The following is a 26,545-nucleotide window of genomic DNA, read 5'->3' as shown; positions in this document are numbered from 1 at the left end:
CGAAGCGGAGTTAGCCGAGTTATCGACATATGAGGCTCGGGAACCTCTACTTTGGGACACCGAAATTGTAAGGGCTGAGTGGGCCGGTTGATGAATATTATATTTCATTTTGCATGTATAATCGGTTCAACTGGACTACCTAGCTATGTTCACGCTACAATGCCGATGGTGTTACGATAACACAGCAGCACCCTGTAACTACCCTTCCATCGAGTCTAGGATGGTTTGCAGAAAGAAGATATACATTCGAATCGGCAGAGGCGATCCAAGTCATTGTCCCGTCAGGGCTTAATGAATAGATATTTTCGGACAGGTGGCAATTGTTGATAGTGTTGCTCGATTTTGCGCCTGGGGGTATTTGGGGAATCCTACATGGTTGCTTTCATTCTAAGTAACCCATCGAGATTTGAGTATGCATCTGTTCGTATGCCTCGTTGTTGTTCGCTCTGCGTCGCGCGTTAGTATTGAAGAGGGTTCTTATAAGAGGGTGTGAGCATACCGGGCGTGCTTGTGCTCACACCTTTGTGAACGAAGATAATTTCTGCATCATCGACTCTTTGGAGGTTCGATTGGATTTCTACCCATGGCTCCGCGTCACCACCGGGACATTAGAACTGCAGAGGGAGGAGAGAAGAGAAACAGAAAGAGGGTCGAATGCCCTTTCGTCGATTTCATGGGAACGGTTGACATGGCTGAAATGCTTTCAGAACGGGAAACAGCTTTGGCCGCTACTGGGGAACAGGGATTTTGGCCTCCTGTTCCTGTGGCGAGCGGTATAGAAGGCATATTCGACCCTATTCTAGGTATCGAGTTGTTATTGCCTTTGTGGACATTCGGATCAATCCATGTCCTACAAGTGCCAGGAATCGAGGACTGATAGCTCAAAGTTCCCCAACAATTATTCGGCATGGGCGGAGTTTGTGTTTGAAAACCCCATGTACCGTCCGGTGGAATTGTGGTGTTGTCGCACACACGTTCGTTGGGGCGTTTGGAGAGTTCACATTGGTGGTCGAGGACACAGCCGCTTTGTTGGCGTTGCCTGTTGGTGGTGCTCTGTCCGCCCATCATCTGCAGCACATCGAGTTTGTCCCTGTGGATTATAGGGAGTTATGCGACGAATTGCTTCATGCGATAGACTCCTTCAAGGTGTGGGAGGACCAGACCACATCTCGCGGGAAGATGTCATTAGAACACAGGATAGAGTTCTGGTTCGAGTCGCATGGCGGTCGCGTTTATTCTGTATGTGATGGTGAGGGGTAGGGATAGTCAATGCCATCTCGTCGCGTTTATTCTGTATGTGCTATCCCGGTTCCTCTTCCCGGGTCCGCCAGACTATGGATTGCGTACTTCTTTGGTTCCCCTTGCCATCCTTCCGCGATCTGTCACCAGCTTCCCCTGGCTTCCATATTCGTGGGGTATTTGTACAAGTTGCCAGACGACACTGTGAAGCAGCTGGTGGATCCGAGTTGCAAATGTTGCATCAGTTATATTTGTGCGTCGTTCCTCTGGATGTTCCTCTACGAGCGGCTTGATCTTGTGGTGGCCTCATGTTCTTTTGCACGTCGCAGTGTTCCAATAGCGACTTTGCAGGGGAATGGGCTCGAGGACAAGACCTTTGAGGTTTGTAGGGGGAAACGATGGTTACAGGTCAATCACCATAAAAGTTTCTTGATAGCTGAGACCGATGTTCAGTTGGGTTCCCTGGGTGGGTTCAGGTGGAGGCCCCGTTTCCAGACATTTCCCCATGCTATGTCGTTTTGTGTTGGCACGCCTGTCCCTGTCGACGCGGACCAACATTGCGCTCTGGATGTAAATAATGTCGCAGCGGGTATCACGCGGTTGATCGCATGGCTCAGGGTGATACCCGGATCAGATAATGCGCCAATTCGGATATGATGATTTCGGTGGGCAGTTTCTACAGGCTACCGGAGAGGATGTGTTCTGGGTTCTTCAACACAATCAAGCCTTCCCGGGTTGTTCGCATTTGCCAGTTGTCGGTTTCTACGGGGAGCCGCGATGCAAGGCCCTACAATTGACCTATCTCTATGCGTTGCTGGCGGGTTTCTAGGAGCTCATCAGGAAATCCCCTAGACCTCGCCACGTCCGAGAGCCTCCGAAGGATCACGCTGCCAACCGGGGTGCCGTCCCTATTTCTATCGCAACGCGGCCTTCAGCAAGGGATGCAGGCAAACGCAAGGGGGTCCCACCGATGATAAAAGAAGGTCTGAGTAGCCGCCCGCCCATTACCAAAAGGGTACGATCTATGCGGGTCCCCCATCTATCGCGTTCTATAAATATGACGAATTCTTCCATTGTCTCTCATTGCAGCTATCTACTGGTAGTCCAAAGGTTTAGCCTATGGAATTTGTGGATGCGATTGCCAACGACCGAAGGCTCTCTAGGATCGCGACTCTTGGGTCATCCTCCGCAGGGTATCATTCGTTTCTCGAGTGGGCGAATAAAGAAGAGGGCTGCTTCGCGTTTAAGGCGCTGCTATGAGGTTGGTGACACGGTAAGCCACCCTATGGCGATGACTACGATCTATCGCTTTTTCTGCGTTATAAGCACAATTTTGCTAATGTGTTCATTCATCGTTATTGCAGCTAGCAGAGAGCGGAGGCGGACGGGTCATCAATGAGAGTTCCGTAAGCTCTGCAGACCAGTCAACGGGTGTCTTGCTCGGTGCCGACAACGAGCAAAATTTGGTAAGTTGGCAAACCTGTATGAGCACGTCACCCTTTGTTGTGTAGGGGGTCAATGATAATTAATCATGTTCTCATTGTATATTTAGACTCTGAGCACACACGAGCAACCGAGAACCTTTTTTTTATCTTTTCTAACTGAGAACTCGAACTGGCAAAAAAGGTAGTGGCGGCTGCCGGAGGAGAATACCAGAGAAGAAGGTGACGAATTGTTATTTTCTTCTCTAGGGTTATCTGAGATCTTATTTCAAGAATGCAGAGAGTTCTGTTAAAAACACTTAGGGTTTGAATTCAAGTAATTCAAAACTAGGGTTTTCTCCTTTTTCTTAATGATTAAGAAAATCTCCAAATCATATCAGGAGTTACCTTTATCTAAATCTGTATTTGGATTAGAACTCTTCTAAATCTTATCTGCAGGTTAGATCAACTTTTGGGCTTAACCTAATCTCAGATCCGTCCCCTTAAGTGACTTATCAAATCAATCCAGATCGAAATGGGCTTTAGGCCCAATATGTATTAAATGCTCAATAGTCTTCTAAACTGCTGCCCAATTAGTCTTCTTTGTATGGCGTGAGACCTAAGCATTGATCTACACACTTTTCACATGGGTTCGGCCCAGCCTTTGTTACAAGGCATGTCCGAATTCATTAGAAAGTTCAGTGAACCCCTTGAGCCCATCACATGGATCCCATGGGCCCAACACTTAGCCATCTTACAAAAACCCAGGGACTATGGGCAGATGTAAGATTAGCCCATCAGGTATTATCCTAAATGGCCTTACACTTGACCTCTCAGCCCATAATGATCAAGCACTGCCCGACAAGAGAGGACATCTCCCTTGGCTACAAGGAATAGTGCTGCATTCTCTACTTACAGATCCCGTGAATTAAAACCATTTGTAAACATTTTGAAACCATACATATCTATAAATTTTGCAAAACAAATTCCAACGATTGAAATCAAATGTCGACAATTTGGTTTCCATCAGAGAGTGCATCCCCGATCATTATCTTTGTTCGACAAAGGGGCTGATCTCGTCACTATGATCACTCACTCAAATGAATTTTCAAAATGTCCCAACATACCTAGGTTTTGACCCCTGTTAAAGATCTCACTGGTTGGCATATCAAAGACAGTCTAATCCAACACCCAGTGCAGTACTATAATCGGGTCTAGGGGTCAGGTGTAGCATTCCAGTTTTGCTCCATCAATCTCCAAGGTCTAGGGCAATACTGGAAATCTGGTTCGGGTTCAAGGATTCAAGTAATCGTACATCGCATGTGCCTTGGGTTTCACCCTGGCGGCTGAGACAAGTCACCCCAACACTTGGCAGCACACCAGTGTCAGCCTTGGCAGGATAGATCTCCCCAGACTTATCCAACGACTATGAATGTTCTAAACTAATATAAGTCTCATTAAGTGTCTAGTTTAAGGGTCTTACACAGAAATATACAACACAACATGAATCAAATATGTACTTTATTTATTTACACTAAATATCAAAAGTATATCAAAACTGTGAGCTAAGGGCATACAAAACTGTCTAACACTACTCCCTAAAGCATTCCTCCTAAGGAGAACCACTAGAGAAAAATAAGGTAGCATCCATAATGTCAAACTTGTTCTTCGACACTAGATTATAACAACAATACCCCTTTTGGTTTTGAGCATATCTAAGGAAAACACATTTCTTGGCTTTAGCATCTAACTTCTTGTGATGAGGACCAAGAATGTGAATAAAGCAAACACACCCAAAAACTCTCAAAGGCATATGAAATATCGCCCATATAGAAAAAAAAGACTAAATGGCACCTTAAACCCCATAATGCATGAAGGTACATGGTTAATGAAATATACGACTGTGAGAACTGCATCCCCCCAAAAACGAACAGAAACTAAAGCACACACCATAAGACTTCTTGCCACCTCCGCAATGTGTCTATTTTCTCTCTGCTACCTCATTTTGTTGAATTGTATAAGCACAACTATTTTGATGAATCACCCTATCTTCCAAAAAATGTGGTCAAATCCTTCTTAAAATATTTTCTAGCATTATTTGATTTGAAAATCTTAGTCCTCACTCCAAACTGTGTGAGAACCATTTGGTAGAATTCTAGTAGCAAAATAGGTAAATTATCACGAGATCTTATCAAATATATCTAAGAACACCGAGTTAATCATATGAAAAAAAATAACAGTAATCACCCATGGAAGAAATATGATAAGGTCCCCCCAATACATCAGTGTGAAAAATATTAAAAGCATAAATTCTTTTATTACTTGGTTTAAAGAATGTTTACAATGCTCTCCCAATTGACAACTTTCACACTCTAGACTAGACATCTGAACGAATTCAAACAATTTTGGAAACAAACATCTTAATGAATTGAAAGAAAGATGACCTAAAGAATTATACTCTGGCATATTCATAGTCGACTGGTCAACCCCAAACTGTCACAACGTGACATTCCTCCTAGTCTCCTCTCCAAATACAAGGGCATAAGCTTGAGGAAGAGTTACACTTTATCTAGAAAGGATGTGTTGCTTGGCAATATCAAATTCAGGGTTCAGTCCGATCAATAACTTAAAGATCCTATTCTTCTCTACCAACTTTTGATAGGTTGTTGCATCCTTTGTACTCTCCCAAACCACAATCTTTATGTGATCTATCTCTTGCCAAAGTATTTTCAGCATGGAGAAATACTCAGCAAGAGGCTCTAGCTACATTCTATTTTTGGGAATAGTTCTCAATTACTCCATCCCAAATCTCCTTTATAGTATTATTCCACTAAAAAATTTTACCAATGTGAAGTAACATGGAATTACATAGTCAAGACAACACCATGTAACTTTCCTATACCAACTGGGAGGAATCTTACCAGGCTTCTCCTCGTTGATGTATTCCAATTTTCTACAAGAACCAATAGCTATCTTGGCTAATTGTGCCCATTCTAAATAATTTCTACCATCCAATTTTATCGTAGTAATAATGCCAAATCTAAAAAGACAATTGGTACTTCCTACACCTGACCTAGGTCATTGGTTGACTTCTGCTTAGTACTCCAATCCTCCATTTTAATTTAATTAGTTCATAAGTAAGAAATAGCTAGGTAGAAAGCCTCCAAGATCAAATCGATCTCACATATAGGGGTAGAAAACCTTTTTTGGAGGAAGAAAAAACTAGCCGAAGAGAAACCTCCCTTCTCGAGAGCTATAGGAGAAGATGGGAGAAGAGAGAAAAGTGAATCGATCTCTCTAGGAGGCTCAGAAACAGCTAGAAACTAAACCACCTCTTGTAAAAACCCTAAAAGAAGTCCAGAAAAGTTTGAGTGCCCAATACCATATCAAAATTGAAGAGTCCACCCTCTCCATTAGTATTTATACTTTAAGTAAAAAAGAGTGCAATGACTAATATGCCCTTATTGGTGGTTAACACAAAAAACTGAATAAAAACTTAAAAAATCACTCCAAAGGGTCCTAGCAAGTGTGTTATTGTCCACATTTTCTGTCTAAACAAATAACAAACAAAATTAACTAACAAATCTGCACAAAATCCTCAACATGGGCATAACTATTTGCTGCTTTGAAAGGGTATAGATTGCAAGTGATTTGGGTTTGATAAATGTGGAGATTGAATGGGACTCAAAATTGGTGGTAGGATCGATGAATGATGTAGAGTCTATAACTTGGTGCTTTAGGGATAAGATAAAATTTATATGGCTATCCAAAAACATGAATTTGAGAGTGCTTTGGGTCAGGAAAGTGACTAATGCTACAACAAATGTGTTAACTAAATATGGGGGTAAACAAGGATAATTTGTATTGGGCTCAGTTGTAATTGTTAATTGTAATTTTCTTGATGTGTAAGAGGTAGCACCTCATGCCTCTTTGTGGGGATGCTTGTACAGTTGTACTGCCTATTTTAATTGATCTTTAATAAATACTTATTTTACCTATAAAAAAAGTGATGTCTTGGCTCATTGTTGCTTTGTTCTTCTATGAAAAACTGAGTTTCTGGTCATTACCATAGTAGAAAAGTTGTCATAATAGATAGACTTTACAAAGACCAAATTTCCTCTATCGCCTATAAGAAACTATAAATAACATAACAGTAGCTTAGCAACAACCTAAAAACAATATAATAAAGATGGGACCACATATAAAATAATATAAAATATGAACCAAGTCTCCTTTGTTATATATCTATAGTCTATACTCCCCCCTCAAGTTGGGAATAGATATCGAGCGTTCCCAACTTGCATGAATCTGTCTCCATCTTGACTTTAGTGACTACTTTGGTTAGGATATCAACAAATTGCATATCGGAAGCAATATATGGCAAGCACACTTCTTGAGAGGCAACTCTCTCTTTGATAAAGTGTCAATCCACCTCAATATGTTTTTCCCTATCATGCTATATTGGGTTATGGGCAATATTAATGGCAGCTTGATTGTCGCAATACAACATCAAGGGCTTTTCATACTCAATTCCAAGTTCTTCAAGTAAGTATCTCAGCCATAATACCTTAGTTACTCCATGAACCATGGATTTGTATTTTGCTTCAATACTTGGTTGGGCAACTATACTTTGTTTCTACTTTCACATAAAACCAGATTCCCTCCAACTAAAGCACAGTACCCTAAGGTAGACTTCCTATTGTCTACACATTCGACCCAATATGCATCAGTGTACACCTCTATCTTTATGTGTCCAGCAGATGGGTGGTTTTGGAAGAGTGCATGTACTAACTAACAAACACTAATAGCATAAGAGATGTCCGGGCGTGTTAGAAAAAGACAAAGAAGCTTTCCTACCAGTCGTTGATACATGGTCTTGTCCTCAAGAAGCTCACCCCTTTTTGCACTTACCTTATATTCAATTCAATAGGTGTATTTGCAGGTTTAACTCCTAGTTTCCCAATTTCCTCCAAAAGATCAAGAACATATTTCCTCTGGAAATGAAAATACCATGTTTAAATCTAGCCACCTCAATTCTCAAAAAATACCAAAGGTGACTTAAGTCTTTCACCACAAATTCTTTATTAAGTAGCTATTTGAGGGAATCAATCTCATCGATATCATTGCCTGTTACCACAATGTCATTTATGTACAGAGTAAGAAGTGCCAAAGAGGAACCACTTCTCTTAATAAAGAAAGTATGATCAGAGTAGGCCTACACTTAACCAAATTTCTCTAAAGCCAACCTAAACTTGTCAAACCATGCCTTTGGAGATTGATTTAAACCATATAATGCTTTCTTCATTTGACAGAGTTTCTTGCTTGTATATGTATCATAGAAACTAGGGGACAACTCCATATAAACCTCCTGTAAATCACCATTTAGCATCATTGTTATCCACTTGGAACATGGGCCATGAAAAATTTGCAGCAAGGGACAATGGTACTCTAATAGTGTTCATCTTGGCAACTTGGCAACTGGTGCAAAGGTTTCAGAGTATCAATGCCATAAGTTTGTGTGTAACTGTTTGCAACTAGTCGGGTTTTATATCCTTTAATTGAGCCCTTTGCATTATGCTTCACTATAAACACCCATTTGCACTTAATTGGCTTCTTTTCTTTTGGTTGATCAACTAACTACCAAATCTCATTCTTAATAAATGCATTCATCTCCTCCCTCATTGCATCCTTCCACTTAGGCATAGTTAGAGCTTCCTACACAGTTTTAGGAATGGATATATCAGGAATAGATTTCAAATAGGATTTATAGGATAATGATAAGTGGTCATAAGAAAGAAACTGAGATATGCAATGGGTAGTGGAGGTAGTGCATTATCGTTTTCCCTTGCGAACTACAATAGGATGGTCAAGGCCATTTGTAGGAGGTAAGGCTCTGTGGAGGCAGATATAGGGTCAGGAGGTGTGAAAAACCCGCAACTGCTTGCATTTTTGACAATGACCTTCACTACACAACTTCCCTTCAAGAGCAGGAATAAGCAAGGGAACTTCAAGATCAAAAACACCCCTCAAAGAAGGTAATGCCCATAGACAAACTGAGAGCTAGAAAGAGGATCATTATAGCAATATCCCTTTTGATTTTGTCAATAGCTGAGGAAGAAACATTTGGCAACTTTAGGATCAAATTTAGAACGATGAGGTCCCAAGATCTAAATATAACAAGTGTAGCCAAAGGCTTCTGAGAGGGATAGTAAATAAGTCTTTGTTAGGGTATAATAAGGTGAAAGGTTATTTCATACGGAGAACACGAGAAGGAACACGATTAATGAGATACACAGCTGTGTGAATTGCATCCTCCCAAAAACGTATGGGAACATTTGAATTGAGCATAATGCTTCTTGCAACTTCAAGGATATGTCTGTTTTTTCTCTCAGCTATTCCATTTTGCTGAGAGGTATGATGGCAGGTGCTCTGGTGAATAACCCCATACTCAAGGAAGTACGAATTCAATGGTTTAGCAAATTACTCCTTGGCATTATCAGATCTGAAAACTTTGATTCTAACTCTAAATTGAGTAAGAACCATTTGATAAGAGGTACGAGTCAAAGTAAGAACCTCATCATGAGAACGCATAAGATAAACCCAAGAGAAATGGGAATAACCATCAACAAACAATAAGTACTTATATCCCATTATAACAATAATATGGTATGGTTCCCAAACATTAGTATGCCCAATTTCAAAAAGAACAATGCTTCTTTTATTACTCAAAGTATAGATTTATCTACAATGTTTTGCAGCTCACAACTCTCACACCGTAGACTAGACACTTGACTCAACCAATTATGCCAAAGCATAATTTGACTCATAGACTGAGAGGCAAAAGACTGTCCAATTCCTTTATTTCTTTTAGGTGGATGCTTAAGCAAATGGATTCCATTTGCCTCATGGCTAGTCCTTATCACCTTCTTTGTTACCATATCCTGGAAAACACAATGATCAAGAAAAAAAGGTCATTAAACAGTTGTGATTTTTAATAATGCTACTAACAGAAAGTAGATTAGTACTAAGCTTGGGCACATGTAAAACTGAAGATAGAGTAATGGCATTAGACATTCTAATGTCTCCCTTGTTAGAGATGGGAACAATAGAGCCATCAACAATAGAGACTGCTCTACCCGATGAAATATGATAGGAGGTAAATAATGAGGGTAAAATGGTCATATGGTCATAGGCACCTGAATCTACAATCCAAACAAGACAAATGTTGCTTGGAGTTGAGGCATGATAAGCAATAACTCTTGTACCTAAGTATGCAAAAGCTGAAGTGGAAGTAAAGGGAGAAGTGGTAAACTAAGGTGGTCCTGTAATGCCAGCTTCATTCTCCAATTGTGAGATGGGAACAATAGAGCCATCAACAATAGAGACTGCTCTACCCGATGAAATATGATAAGAGATAAATAATGAGGGTAGAATGGTCATATGGTCATAGGCACCTGAATCTACAATCCAAACAAGACAAATGTTACTTGGAGTCGAGGCATGATAAGCAATAACTCTTGTACCTGAGTATGCAAAAGCCGAAGTGGAAGTAAAGGGAGAAGTGGTAAACTAAGGTGGTCCTGTAATGCCAGCTTCATTCTCCAATTGTGTCAAGATTGTTCTAACTACAGACAAGGCATCAGTACTAGTTGCAACATCTGCATTCCCCTTCTCATTCTTAATTCTTTTAGGGACACTTGAAGTTACTGCTGTTAGCAGAACTTCTGGGTACAAAACAAAAACAGAAACCAAAGAAGAAGAGAGAAGAAGAGAAGAGGAGAAGAGAGAGTAGAGGAAGAGCAAGAGAGTGATGGGCTAAAAATTACTTATAGCCGCCCAAGGCAGTATTATTTATATGTTCAACATAACATTAAGTAAAAGGACAAAAATGCCTTACTACATACACTAGTTTAAGTAAGCAAGCATAAATGCAAGAAATAATCAATAAAAACTGAACTTATGGGACCACATAAACAAGGAACATCATGTTTGGTTCATTGTATCACTACAAGGACCAAATGAGGATGAAGCTTCCAGCAAGTGTCTTTGGTGTTTCTAGGTTTCTTGCAATAGTCATAGATCACCTCCCTTTTTTCTTTCTTCCTCACCTCTTTCTCTTTATCACTACCATGTTTCTGCTTCATAGCTGCTAAGGCTGATTCTATTTAGGAATTTTGTAGCATTACTTTTCCTTCTACTCTCCTCACTATGCACTAGAGAATAGGCTTGGGGCAAAGTAACACTTTTCCCTAGTGAGAAGTTGCTCTTTTATAATATCACATTTAGAGTTCAGTACCGCTAAGAATTCAAAAGCCCTATTTCTTTCCACCAACTTGTTATAAGTTGTTGTATCCTTTTGACTCTCTCATTCAATTGTCTCCAAGTGATCAATTTTATACCATAGGGACTATAGAGTTGAGAAGTAAATTGATGCAGGTTTCTCCCCCTGTTTCAGATTTGTTACTTCAATTTTCAGCTCATAAGCCAATATCCAACCCTCTTTATTTCACTGAAATCTGAGTGGATTCTTGCCACCACTGATCAAGTCTATTTCGTTGTCGCTGGAATTATCCTAAGATTCTGCCACTGGTGGATTCATCCCTAAGAACAGGTAAGTCCACCTTTTGCCTTCTTTTGTCTAGTCATGTTGAGCATCTGCATTGTTTTTTATTATTGTTCATGGGGTTAAGTGGCTTGGAGGGGTGTGAAGCCTGGGTTTCTTTCGCTTTTATTGAGATGGACTGTCATTATTGGTGTTTTATTTTTTCAGTAAAAGACAAAAAATGGAGGAACCAAAGTGACTTGTTTCTATCTTTTCATTTCATTGTTTTGTTTGGAAGTGTTAAAAGGGTGTTTATAGGCTGTTTGTCTTTTGTTTTTTATTTCTGTTTATTTTCACAGGGGTACTATTGTAATTCCCCTTCTTTTATATTATGTTATGATCGCCCTAATATAAATACCAAAAAAGCTGGCGCTGCTAGCATTGAGTTTTGCTCACAAATCTCTCTCTCTTTTCTCCTCTCTTTTCTCTCTTCTCTTCACTTTCTCTTCTGGATAATATGGTATCAGAGCAGGCCCATTTGATCTAAAAGGAGATTGAGAAAGCACTCTTTTGTCTTCTCCCTTCACTTGCTACTGATTTTTTCCCTGAAGAACCAAGGTAGTTCTTTGGATTGATCTCAGAAGTTTCTCTCTTCCTCTTTTTTTTTTCTTGATCGTGTATCAGGACAGAACCAAAACAAGGGGATCGATCAACTGACGTGAGGTGATCAGTACCTGTACCTTCCTTTTTTGTGGGATTGAGTGATCCTTGTGGTAGTTATAGGTTACAGGTGACCTATATGCTGTGACAGCAGGTTTGTGGTGTGTTTGTAGGTCGGAGATGACCTGTGTGTGCTGCGACAGCAGTCTGGTGGTTAGTTTGTAGGTCGGTGATGACCTGTAAGTGTCGTAATAGTAGTATAAAACTTTTTTTTTGGTGATTGAAGGATTGTGTTCAAATTAAAAGGTGGTTGTCTCTAGTTTCCTAGTGCAATATTCTTTTTTTCAGAAATAATACAGTGTGTGAAAGGGAAACAGGTTGGACTGTATTTTTTCTAGGTCTTTTGGAACTCTTTTGAGTGTGATCTGAACCAGTTATCATGAATTGTGAAGATTCTGCTACATCTGGTGTTTCCTCAATGCAAAATGGACTGAGTGGAGAGATGGATTTATCCTTTCCTATGGCTGTTGTACCTCTTGATGGTCTCAATTACTTAGAATTGTCGAAGGGGATCAGGTTATATATTACCGCAAGGGGAAAGATAGGATATATAAATAGAAGAATTAAAGAACCTAATTCTGGGAGTGCTGAACATGACAGATCGATGTAGGAAAACAACATACTAATGTCATGGATCTTAGTGTCTATGCAACTTCAGGTGTGAAGAAATTTTATGTGGGTTGAAACAGCTTATGAGATTTGGGAACAAGCAAAGTCAACCTACTCTGAATTGTGCCACTATGCAAAAATCTATTAGTTACAGGCAGAATCCTCTACTTGTACACAGGGGGAGAGGAGTCTCTCTGTGTACTATTTAGACTTGTCTTCCATCTAGAAGGAGTTGGATCACTATCAGAGTGTAGATTGGAAGTGTGATGAAGATGCCTAAGCGTATACTTTTGGCCTGAACCCTATGTATGAATCCATTAGAGTATAGATCCTTGGAAGCAAGGATCTCCCATCTATCCAAGAGGTATATGCTCTAGTACAGTCAGAGGAAAGTAGAAGAAATATGATGAATAATTCTGGGGGAGATGCAGTTGTGTTGGAAGTGAAAGGAAGTGTTGTTACAAGTGGGTGAAATCTCTTTAAGAAGGGAGACTCTCAAAAAAGGGTGGATGACAAAGAAAATTTATGGTGAACCCATTGCTAGAAGTCTCGGCACACTCGTGACACATGCTGGGACCTTCATGGGAAGCCGAAATGGGCTCAGGAATTGAGTAACAAATAGGGTTTAGATCTGAATAAGAAGTTAGGACAGCAAGGTTCAAGAAAGCTCCCTACAACAAACATGGCTACTCAGGAGAACCAGCTCCCGACTACTATTACGGCTCAGACATACACCTCTGGTTCTAACCCTAGGGAGGATATCATTAATTCCTTCCGTGACCATTTAGAACTTTATGGTAAGGCAATTTAAGTTGTTCCTCAAGCAATTGGATCACTTCTTTAGGTGTTTCCTTTATGGGCTTGGAATGAGATATCATAGCTTCAATAATAGATGGCTCCAAATCTGATTGCTCTTCTTCCCCTTCAACTTTTTATTGACTTGCAGCCTCTGCAATAGGAACATTGAGAGAAATTTTATGCTGAAAATGTTGTTGTATAGTAGGTGCAATAGAGGGTAGCATTAGAACAATGGGCTGAGATGTTTGATGCCAAAGTAGGTTGAGACACTCCATTCGATGTGGTATTTGAAAAACTTTCACCAATAACAAAACCCTTCTCTATAAGAAAGGCATCCAACTTGGCATTTAAAATTTCAAGTTTGTCATCCATTGCAGCAACTTTCTGCTCCAAAGAAATGAATTTAGATGTAATAGAGTCAATTCGACCATGGAGTTGACCCTTCTCTTCTTCATAGTAGGGTTCATCATATTTTCATGGTAGGCTCTGACACCTCTTGATTTAACTCTAATATGGCTCTGATACCAAACTGATGTAGGATGGGTTAGGGTTACACGAATTTAGGATATGGTGGTGGGCTTGGTAGGGTGAATGAGAGGCTATTAGAGATTAAGAATACGGAGGGTAAAGCAAGTAGGGTTCCTTTTGTGCACTAAAGAATGAGAAAAATTAGAAGAGAGAGGTGAACTCTTGTTGTTAGGGAGATCAACAGAGATATAGATCACTTAGAAGAAGAAATAGAGGAAAAAAAATCTTTATTTCATTAAATCACTCTTCTTGAATTCCAATTATAATGACTATTTATAAACTCAATTTAGATAAGGAAATTGACCCAACACAATTCCTATATGCTTTAAAACTAAAGCGAATCATAACTAACCCATTAAGACAAATAAGGAGCCCAACTCCTATACAACTCTAATAACACTTTCCTGATCCTACTAAAACTACTTTAATTTAAAGGAGATCGGATCTGCTCCTCACACAGTGCACCTCACTCCGACCTCACAACACATTTCAGCCGTGCATCTGGAACATTTTCCCATGAATTAAAAATTTACAAGTATGAGATGTTCCAGATGCACGGCTGAAACATGCTGTGAGGTTGGTGTGGCACGTTCTATGAGGAGCAGATCTGAACTCAATTTAAAGACAACAGAAATTACTAGAAATAGTAAGTCACAAGTTTTCTAAAAATAGTAATTACGAGAATTACTATAAATAGTAAGTCCGAAAGCTAGCATAAATGGTAATTTCAAAATAAAACAGAAACATGTTCTTAAGACACCAACTTAAAAAAAAAAAAAAAAAAAAACTAACAATGTCCTATAACCCAAAAATTTTGTAATTGGTATAGGAATTGGAATATTGTTCCCCCCCCCCCCCCATAAGTTCTTTCCTTGCTTCTACTTCTGCATCAACGTCTATAGAATAGCATAGACTATTAAAATCGGTCATCTTGTAAATTGGAATTACAAGAAAAACCATCTCTTTGTCTTGATACAGAAATTTTTATATGGGATTAGGAAGTGGAAAAGACACCACATTTGTTTTCCCTTCCCTATTCTATATTTATTAAAAGAAAAAGAAAGTCCTACTTCTTCTGCTTATTTTCTTGTGGGAAAATAACTTGTCTCACTTTAGTTGTCACCATTCCTTTTAAACAGAAACTTTCTCTGTTGAAGGGTAAAAGAAAAACCCAATTCTTTTAATTCAAATGTTGAAATAGGGTTTTAGTCTCTGCAATCTCTCTCTCTCTCTCTCTCTTTCAAACTCCATGGTTTCTCCCCTGTTGTGCACTGAGAGGTGGCTATCAACCCCCTCAGGGATAGCCCCCAATTCATATTCAGGCCCTTCCCCTACTTTGGTATTGAATTTAATTCCCTAGAAGTGGTGTATATATTGTTTAAATTCCCTGTGTGGAATTAAATTTTTCTATCCATTTTGGCAGGATTGCATATTTTTCATTAGTTGGAAAAATGGCTTTTGTCCATGTATAGCATTGCATGGTTTTTGTTCATGCATGCAACTTGTATATCTTCCATTGCATGTACCTTTCTAGTCACAGAGTAGCATTGCTTCATAGTAGGTGTGAATTTCTAATTTGGCTTTTATTCATTGTGTTGATGGTTTGGTTACTACTTAGTGCAGTTAGAAGATATAATTAACTTTAGCTATTTCGTGTTTTTTGGTTCTGATTGGGTTGCTCCTATTGCTATTTACTGAGTGGATTGTTTAGTCAAAATTGATGTCTCATGTACAATTGGTAAATTTAATTAAGTTGTATTTAAATTTTCTGGTTTTTGGTTCTGATTGATTGAGAATAATCCTTCTATTTATGCTTAGATAACAACTTAATTAGATATTCCTTCTATTTTAGTTCTTAAGTTTCTGGTTTTTTGGTTCTAGTTTTCTAGTCTTCTAGTTATTCTTAGAGAACTTTGAATTCAAACTAATTCAGTTTTATTAATCTAACTAACTATGTTTTGAGAGGACAAAATGTCCTTCTATTTGTCTTGATTGTTTGAAGTTGGAATGTCTTTTCACAATCTTTCTCACTCATCAAGTTCCATTTTCTCAGGCAACCGAGATCGGAAGGGCTGTAAATAATGTCCAGAAGCATGGGTCAAGCAGATTCGTCACCTTTCTGACTCTCATCATGTATTAAATAAGTGATATTTTCTGATGATTTTAATTCTATGTTTGGTGTCTGCATTCATCAGTTTCATTCAGATGTACCATATCCACTATCTGTCACTGGGGTACTTAAAAATGGTTATGAGTTTTTGGCACTTCAATTTATAGTATGAATTTCATATTGGATACCTTGTCCATGTTATTTCCTTGAAATACCTGGATAACATACTATACATATCAGCTTCTCTATTGAGTGGACTGAAAATTTCCTTATGTTTCTTTCCTGTATTTGTTTACCAATTTGCTGCCCTTTATAAACTTAGCACCACTGATAACTGGCTTTGGTTTCTAGCAATTTTTATTAATTTGCAGTCCATCCCATCTTGACATACCAACCTGCTCTGGTTTCTCACGTATCTGTCAATAGACTGATACACCTAATTATTTAATTTCCATATGTTCATTATAAAACTTAATTTAACTTTAGGCTATGTTTGGTTTGAAGGAAAATACAGAGAAAGGAAGGGAAAGGTAAGGAAACTTTACAAAGCTTGTAGAGGTTCTCCTGTCTTTCCCTACCTTTTCCTTCAAACCAAACATAGCCTTAAAGGCCTTTATTATACAAACTTCTAGGGATTAAATCTTCAACTACCACTGCTGATGAACGAGATTTTATGATACAATGAAATTCCTGAAATGCCATTTCGATCTTGAGGGTTACTTCAATGAAATAGTGGTGATATATATGGCTACTAGTATTTGTGTACGAGCTTTGCACATGACAGATTTTGTGATGATGATAGTATATAATACATTTCCAAATTTTTTTGCAAATTTTTTATATTTCTACATCTATAAAAATTATTCTTATTTATCACATTTATTATGATTCATTAATAAAATTAATAATTTTTATCAGTTACCTTCATCAAAATTTTATTCAAATTCTTGTTACCTTTGCAAGAATTAACTTCTATATGATAAATTCCAACTTCAGTTCCTTCAATTACTAAAAGCCTTACAATGAATTGCTATAAAAAATACCACTTACTCTTGTAGATATCTTGCCATTCAACGATGTGGGCTTAAAGGTAAGGAAAATGAGAAATTAACCCACCATATAGTAGGAATAAAGAAGAGAAGACCACCTATACCTTAGTGACCAAGAATTGAACCAATGAAAATAGGTTAAAAATATTGATCATCCATTTGCAAGTTAGAAATCTTTTTATGGTGGTTAATGTGGCCCAACATCGGCTATTGAGAACATATGATGTACTTTCACGTTTTTTCTTTTTCTTTTTTTTTTTTTCTAATTTAAATAAATGAAAGGGTAAATTACTAAAACCTCCTATAAATTTTTTTTTCATTCCTGAACTCCCCCTAAAGTTTGGTAAATGCAATCACCTCCCAAGAACTTTTTGATACAATTGCAAGTAAATCCTCTATTAGAATCTTCTAACAAAAAGCACAAAAATGTCTAAAATACCCATGTAGTTACTTTGGACCAAAATGTTTATTTTCCAAAGTTTTTCTTCATATCAATCACTACCCCAATTCCCTTATAATCTCTTTTTTGGAATTGATGTATTTTCCAATTTTGCCCTTCATATCAATTGCTAAAAGGTAAAATTGCAACTTTAAACTCTTTTTTTTTTGTTGTTCATAACATTTATATTGTTTTTATGTATAAACCAGCATCAATAGTAATTACATGGGTATTTTGGAAGTTTTCATGTCTCTTGTTAGAGGATTTTACAAATGGGGTTTATTTGCAAATGTGTTAAGAAGTTTAGGGGAGGTGATTGTAATTACCAAACTTCAGGGGTGGTTTGAGTAATTACCATGGTTTGTTTTCTAATTATTGAACAAAAAGAGGGATTTTTGTGTATTTTCCCTAACATGCATTAAATGGGAATGTTAAATAATATTTTTGCCAAGTACTCGTTTTACAATTATGAACAAAAAGATTCATTTCCAAATAAGCATTAAATGAGAAAACAAAATTACATAGTTACCATTGCTTTTCTTGATTCAGACCTTATAGATGGGGTATTTTAGTCTAGTGAAAATTTCAGAAGCCAATCACATCTATTCGTACTTTTAGAGATAGTATAGAGTATAGATATAGATGGGAGAAAAAATAGATATTAGGTATGTTCAGGTAAGAAACAAGATAGAAAAACTAGGAAAGTGAGATTAATATGACTTCTTTTCTCATGAAATTTGAGTGAAATTCTGTTAACAGTTTTCATTTCAGAGCAGGTTGAAAGCCAAAGTTTTCTTGAAACCAAAATTTAATAGCTTGGAGCTGAAGGCTTCCTCCTTCAGTCATTTGTTCATATACTAATTCAGTGGCAGATCTGGTTTTTTATCTTTTGCATGTTCCTCAAACTAAGAATGATTAGACTCATGACTTTCCTAGGTGCTATTTCTTGATTACAATTCCACCGATAGTTTTACTGCTGCTTGGCAATTGCAGTGTGTGGAAAGTTAGACGAGTGCACAAGGTCTACAAATGTTATTACAGGTAAGCTTCTGTTACTCATGTTTTGAGTTGTTGGAGATGCATTTTAAGATTGTTAAAGAATTGCTTTCTTTAAAATTTGTATTGATACTCATAACAGTAATTTTATTTATGAACCAGCGGAGACTCGTGCGATGCACGAAATTTGGTAAAAAAAGGTGAAATAGTGCATTAATAAATGCTTCTAATTAAATACTATAATTAATAATATTAATTAATTAATACTATTAAATATTAAAAATTATGAAAAATAATGCAATTATAATAAATACTATAATTAATAATGTTAATTAATTAATACTATATTTTTATAATACTGTATTACAATCACATTTTAATATTATACTGTAATTAATTAAATACAAAAATATTGCAATTAATTAAATATATACTATATTAATTAATACTGTATTTATTAATTAAATGAAATACTGTATTTAGTTAACAGTAATTACATTACATTTTACATTAATTAACAGTTATTAATTAAATGAAATATTGTACTATTCTAATACTATTAATTATTATTATTATTATTATTATTATTATTATTATTATTATTATTATTATTATTATCATTATTATTATTATTATTTTGTTTTTATGGACATAAAATTGCATCAACAAATTGAAAACACATCAATCACATAAGTAAAGCAAACATTTTCAAATAGTTGGCAAAAACAAAAATAAAAATAATCTACATCATCTTCAAATAAATAAACCAAGCATTTTAAACACCAAATGTTAATAAATAAATGTTATAATTAATAATGTTAATTAAATAATACTGTTAATTGTTAAAAATACTGTAATTATGAAAAAAACTATTAATTAATAATACTATTTTTCGATAAATATTGTAATTATTAAATTACTGTATTTATTTAAACTACATTAATTTCTGGAAATTATCATATTTTCAGAAATATATTGGTAATTTATTGGCTAAAACTAATTAAATGTAATTTTTTGGTAATTACAGTTTAAAAAGAATTTAGTTACAGCTTAAAAATAAATACCATGAATTATATTACTGTTAATTAATAATTAGTTAATTAATGTTAAATGTAATTAAATGTAATTTTCTGGTAATTAAATGTAATTTTATGCTATTTATAGCTTAATTTATAATCACTAATTATAGTTTAAAAATCATTTATAGCTTATAATTTTATGCTATTTATAGCATAATAGACATCACTAGTGTATTTTACATTATTTATAGCATAATAGCATAAAATTACATTTTCAATATTTTGAAATATTAATAGTATTTGTGTAATTGATGGATATTTTATGTTTTGGTTACTTATGCTAAATTATATCACTAAATTACATTTAATACTGCATTCCAGTAAATAATGTAATTATTAAAATGCCAAATTACTAATAGTACTGTAATTATTAAATTACTGTATTTATTGAAAAAAATATATTTTCCGTTAAATATAGTTGAAAAAAATTATTTAGTTGCATTTTAAAAATAATTATTGTTGATTGCTGTTAATTAATACTATTTTTTATAAATATTGTTAATTAACAATACTGTATTTATTGAGAATACTGTTAATTAATTAATAATGTTAATTATTAATAAAATACTGTATTTATTGAGAATACTGTTAATTATTAACAATACTGTAATTATGAAAAATGCTATTTATTAATAATACTATTTTTCAATCAGTACTCTAATTATTATATTACTATATTTATTTAAAATACATCAATTTCTTGAAATTATCCTATTTTCAGAAAAATAGTATTATTATTTAAGATTTTTAGTTATTGAAATATTTAACTAATGTTTTATTTTTAATGTTAATTTTTATTATTTGAATAACATTTAAATTGAATAATTCATAAAATTATAATTTATATTGTTACTACATAATTTCATGATGAAATTTGTAAAAATATTGAGTTATTAATAATATGAATATTATTAAATCTATTAATTTTTTGTGTTTTGAATAAATCTTTTAAATTTAGTATATAATTTTGTTATAACATTTAAATTGTTTTGAATTTTTTTAATTGAAACTTTCTTTAGATAGATATAGATAAAAAGTGGGGGAGAGGATAAATAGGAATTAGAGATAGTTTAGGAGAGAATCTCTGAATTAGAGATAATTTAAGAGATAAATAGGAGTTAGAGATAATTTAGGAGATAAATAGGAATTAGAGATAATTTAGGAGAAAGTGGGGGAAAGTGGTGCCACTTGACTAAACATTACAAAAGCAAATCCCTCTTTATTTATGGTTGTTATAAATGGGTTCGGATGTAGTAGGCACATTAGGTAAGCACAAGAGTGAGCACGTAATAGTTGTGTGACACATGCTCCAGTTAATGTGTCTTTCATTGTTTTTATTTTTAATTATTTTGACAAAGATAATAAAATAATAGATAATTTCTATTTAATGGAACATAAATGTTTGGATAAAAGGCACATTAATTGGGACATGTGTCACGCAGCTATTACGTGCTCACTCATTGTGCTTACCTAACATGCCTACTACATCCGGACCCGTTAGAAATAGTTAAGCATATGTAATTTCCTTATTGGTTTAATGAGTAATTATGGAGAATTAAAAAATAAGAAAAATAAAAAACAAAAAATTAGAATGGGGGTTTCCTGCAAGGAGAGATGTGTGTGTGCAGAAGGTTCACTTGACTTTGTTAGGACTCCCTTCTCCACTAGATGGAAGTGCCTTTTTAGCTACTCAGACTACTAGAATAGAGCTTTGTCAGGTACATACTTTGTTTTGTAAATACAAAATAGATCATTTTTCTTACTTCTACGGTCCAAATTTATTTTTTAAGAACTATTAATTTTGAGTTGATTGAAATCTGTTTTTCATGCCTTTTAAGTGGACCAATGTGAAGTTCTTTGATGGCATGCATAGAAGTAAAATTTGGATTTTGAAATTCCTTCCTTTCCTTCTATTGAGGCCTTGTTCTTTTTCTGGTACCCGGGTATTATTAATAGTGAAAAATTAATAATACCAACAAATAAAGTTATCAACAATGAAGTACTACTAAGATAAGTTGTGAAAATTAAAATAAGCATATATGTGTAATATTTCAATAGATGTTTTAAATTAGCCATTTAATTTGAAATTATTATTTATACAGTGCACATATATTTAAATTCCACTTAAAAAAATGAAAGTGAATAAAATATAATAAAAATTAATAGAAACTAATAAAAATAACATTCATTTAAATTCAATTTAGAATTATAAAAATTAATAACAATTTATCTAACCATGATGAAAATTAATAAACATTAATAGAAAAGTTAATAAAAATTAACACAAGTATAGCTAACAATAAATTATTGCTAATTACTAAATAAAATAATTGTTTATTTATTTTATTTTATTAATGATTAAATGTTGTAATGTTTTTGTAAGTGTTACTTAAATATTTAAAATATTTAAATATTAGTAAATATATAAAGTTAGGTTGTAGTCATAATTAAATTAAGCCCGAGTTTGAGCTTTAAGACTACAGGTTGGGCTTCAGTTGATCCTCAACTCAACCCAATCCACCCAAGTTGCACACCTAAGAGAAATGTGGCATTCATAATTGGATTGAACCAAAACTAGGATCACCCATCCATAGATTATTTTTGTTTTAACTAATTTTAGATAAAATTTATTAATATTGAAGCCGAAGGAACTATGGGGGATGGGCTACCCCCATTCGTGTAGCCAATTGAACCAAAAAAATAAAAGATCTTGGGCCATATTTTAATATTGTATTAACATTTATTAAGGTTGCTTTGCCTAACTCGACCCACACCCCAAGTGTAATAATATTTGTCTAGGCCTGGGATAGGGACAAACTTGCCTATGTTAATTATAAAACTATGAATTTTTTATAAATCAAAATTTTATTTAATTTTAGTTTAATATAATAAATATATAAAAAATCTATCTAGGCAACCCATAAAATTCTTAATACACTATGAAAATTTGGCCCAATATCTTTTATGTTTTTGGTTCATTGGACTACACAATGGGGGGTAGCCCATCCCCCATAGCTTAGTTTGGTTCAGATAATTACAAATGTCATTAGGGTTGCAAGGGGGTTGGGTCAGGTTGAGGATCAACCAAACCCCAACTCCGAATTCTTAAACCTCAAACTCGGGCTTAGATTAATTTAATTATGATACAACCTAACTTTATGTATTTACTAATATTTAAGTAACATTTATAACAAATATAATATTTAATTGTTAACAAAATAAATAAAATAGAATACTAATGGATAATATGGAAAAAATAATTATTTTATTAAGTAATTAGTAGTAATTTATTATTTTTGTAACAAATAACAAAAATAAAGATCAATTATTTTAAACAACATTGTAGTTATCAGATTTATTATTTTTGACAAATCTCGTACATCGCACAGGCCCCCGCTAGTATGCTCAAAAAGACCTGAAGCTTCAAATGAAGCTTTTGAATTTAAGAGAAATTTGAGCTTTCTCAAGCTTTTTGGGGAGCCTGTCTTTTCGGCTTCCTATCTTTTGGTTATCAAACGAAAAAGCTAAAAATCAGGTCTTCTAAGCTTTGAAAAGCTTGAAAGACCACTTAGAAAGACTTGGCAAATGCCCCCAAGTAATTGAAATATAAATTGTTACACATTATTTAGTCTCCTTCAGTAAATTCGGAGATGGTAATGTCTTAGACTCTCAGGCTATATTGGTAATTGTAAATGTTGCAAATGGGCCAAGTTAGGATTTGGCATAAAAAATATACATTTTTTTTAAATAAAGTTAACCTATGATAGGTGAGTTTGGATTAGTTCCTCACAGAACACACCTCACACTGACCTCACAGCATGTTCCAACCATGCATCAGGAATATCTCCCATGAATAAAAATTTATAATTTTGAAGATGCTCTAGATGCACAACTAAAATGAGTTGTGAAGTCAGTGTGAGGCACGCTCTGTGAGGAGAAGACCAAACTCATGACAGGTGTCGGTTGGTCACGACTGCTGACTTATCATATAACAATCTTACATAATTCGTCCCTGCAGTTTTGGCGGTTGTGTTTTGTAGAGAGGATGGGTAGAATGGCCCATAGACTGCTTTCTTATTCTTTTGTTTATGTTTTTTATGCTGTAATGGGCCTCAAAATGCTCTCTCTCTCTCTCTCTCTCTCGTTTGTATGAGATGTGGGTTTAGGATTGCTAGCCTTCTAGAAGATAATGGATCTGACTGTTCTTGTTTTGTTCTACACCAGAAGTGAAGAAGAAAAAAAAAAAAAGGAGAAGAAAAAGGAAGAGAGAAAAAAATGAAAAAAATCCCCCATCTTCATTTGAATCACAGTTTGTTTGTCACCCCTCATCAGCTATGGGTCTATTCAAATCTCTTGTGATTAACTTGGACAAATGGTTGTTAAGGTCTAGAATGTCATTGTACACTTTTGTCTATCAAAAACATTAGTAAGTAATACAGTTGCAAACTCTAGGGGTTGTCTTGGTAAAATGCAAATATAAGGGGTGTTTTAATAAATGCACATAACAAACAACAAAGGAGAATGTCTAAACACATGACCTTAAAAGCGAATATTTTCATTTTCATCATCCAAGCCTAATTAGACAGTTCATTACATGAGTCTTGTTTTGCCATTTCATTTTGTTTAAAATAACAAAAATAAATAAATATAAAATTTAATAAATTGGTATGCTTTAGAGTTATGCAATTTACAATGAACTAAGAATACATGTAGTAGAAAGAAAGAAGAGGCTACAAAGAAAGGGGTAGCCCTTACCTAGAAATATCACACAAACACACCTGAACCTCAAATCTAATCTATCACTATTTCAACTTATGACTTAGATTAGTAAGGCACTCTTTAACAGAATTTGCTTCTCTAAAAATATGAAAATATCTAATCTTGATGCTCCAAGGAGTCTTCAATTCTACGTTAGCTATTGATAACCAACAACCTTTTAATGGCGTGGCCCAAAGAAAATAGAAAAAAAATTCAATGAATTAATTCATAATTTGTGAATGAAGTTCAGTTGTGGTGCAAATAAAAACAATATATATATAGCATCCAACCGCTCGTTGGGAATATCTCCTGTATAATCTATGATGTCAAAAAGACATGGTACCAGAAGAATTTTGATAAATCAAAACCACTTGTAAATTTTGATAAGTTCCACTTGATTGGTCACAAAATTTTCAGATATCATGTCTTTAATCCTAAATTTATAGGGTGCTTACGTATGAATGAATACCATGTTTTCATAGTATATGTAGGGTTTTTGTTAGCAAGAGATCCTTTAATCTAGGGCCCGTTTGGCGTGCCTATCTGCGCGGTCTTTCGACTGCTTACAAACTAGGAAGACCGATTTTTAGTTTATTCCTGTTTGGCTCACAGAAGATCTAGCTGCCAAAAGATGGTGTGATGAAAAGATGCGAAAAGCCTATTTTGGGCTGATTTCGGGAAGCTTCAAATTGCGTATTTTGCGTTTTAATCTCACGCGGAAAGACATGGATTAATGCATAAAAAGGCACATATCTGCCAAACTGTCTTGGGGCTGTCCAGATCTTATATCAAAAGCTCAATACATTTTTTTTACGTCGCCAAATGAGCCCCTAGCTATTTCGGTCCTGATCTTCTGGATATAAAAACACAGTGCTAGATACAATCTATAGTTCTTGAGCAGCAAAAACTGCAACTATAACCCCGGTGGCCCAAAGCCTTGATTTAATGAATCTAAATTTGGTGAGTTAGGTATGCGTTAGGTCATCGTCTGAGTTGTAAGGATAAAATTGGGATTGCAGATTTTTCTCATCCATTCTCATCGTCGACCATTTCTTTTGAGTTTTAAAAATTAAAATTATGATAATTTTATGTATTAAATCAAATCAAAATTTTACTAATTGGAGAGATTTAAGTAGTTTCGGTTCGGTAGATTTAAAAAAAAAGTTGGGGTAAAAGACTTAAACCTCCCTTCAAATTTCTCGTAAATATTGAAACTTCCCCTCATTTTTTAAAATGAATTAAAAAAAAAACGAATATTTTTTTTTATCTTAGAATTTTTTTAGATTATTTGCTAATTTGTTTGTTTTTCACATTTCAGATTTAGTGATTTCAAGAAAAGTTTGACTCTACCACTTCCTTACAAATATAAAAGATAGGTAAAATACTCATATAAACTCAGGGTCCGTTTGGTTTGCAATCGGAATTAAAATCGGAATCGAAATCCTCCAGAATTATAATCGAAATGGTCCATTCTCATAATTTGTTTGGTTCATACAGGAATGAGAATGAAATTTCATTCCCAAGGGAGAGGCAGGGAATGGCCATTCTCTCAAATGGGGAATATCATTCCAGTAAGAATGGAAATGAGATTCCAATTCTAGAATCAGAATAACCCATTCCAATTCCGATTCCAGACCCCTATTCTCACGAACCAAACGGGGCTTCAATTGATGTTTTTATTTTGCGTATAGCTTAATTTGGCTTTAAACCGTTGAGCACAGATTGTCAAATGTGGTTTTTTCAATATTTGATTTTCACAATCTCTTGACAGGATTATGGGTTCAGCATTAAAATATAATATTCGCTTTCTTATGTTTCATATGAAACATTATAATCTTAGGGTCCGTTAGGTTTGTTCCCCTTACCTGTTTGGTTCAAACACGAATTAGAATCGGATTCTGATTGATGTTGTTTAATTCATTAAGAGGCCGGTATCGGAATCAGCCATGATTTTTGATGTAGCACAATCCGGTCACTCCTAGTTGGTGCTCAAGTGGCTCCTGAGAGGTACCTGAAACTAAAGGAGAGAGGAAGAACTCCCGGGGGGTTTCCCGACGGGAACGCTCCGATGCTTAAGTTAGTACCGTGTGCAAGAAGTTGAAGGAAAACGAAAGCTAAGAGTGCAGGTTGCGCTAATGATTCAAGATACCTTGTTCCTCGAGGGTCAGTTCCTTATAGCTGAATTCCGTTTCTCCCAGCCCTCTGACTTCTGATAGGGCAGGTATAACCACCACTGTCAGTTTGCTACACCCACTAC

At 35.3% G+C, this 26,545-nt stretch overlaps 1 protein-coding gene and 1 long non-coding RNA gene across 3 annotated transcripts; both read left to right on the top strand.

Moving 5' to 3' along the window:
* The first annotated feature begins 436 nt into the window (after window positions 1–436).
* LOC148866183 (uncharacterized) lies at window positions 437–16,231 on the top strand. Of its 2 annotated transcripts, none has more exons than XM_088977733.1 (4): window positions 437–2,222; window positions 2,329–2,512; window positions 2,604–2,705; window positions 15,911–16,231. In XM_088977733.1, exons 2-4 carry the CDS (start codon window positions 2,372–2,374, stop codon window positions 15,995–15,997), a joined length of 330 nt encoding a protein of 109 aa, XP_088833859.1. In that variant the 5' UTR covers window positions 437–2,222; window positions 2,329–2,371; the 3' UTR covers window positions 15,998–16,231. The 2 variants fall into 2 exon arrangements, with proteins under 2 accessions (XP_088833859.1, XP_088833858.1); XM_088977732.1 differs by having other exon boundaries at window positions 2,051–2,254.
* Window positions 16,232–16,940: 709 nt separating this feature from the next.
* LOC148866182 (uncharacterized) lies at window positions 16,941–24,046 on the top strand. Its single transcript, XR_016109812.1, has 2 exons — window positions 16,941–18,496; window positions 23,755–24,046. It is a non-coding gene; the product is annotated as an uncharacterized LOC148866182 (long non-coding RNA).
* Window positions 24,047–26,545: the final 2,499 nt, after the last annotated feature.

The sequence above is a fragment of the Nelumbo lutea genome, chromosome 3 (genome assembly GCF_056320005.1).
Source record: "Nelumbo lutea isolate HS-2025 chromosome 3, American lotus-T2T, whole genome shotgun sequence".
NCBI lineage: Eukaryota > Viridiplantae > Streptophyta > Magnoliopsida > Proteales > Nelumbonaceae > Nelumbo > Nelumbo lutea.
This window is presented reverse-complemented; position numbering and strand designations above follow the sequence as displayed.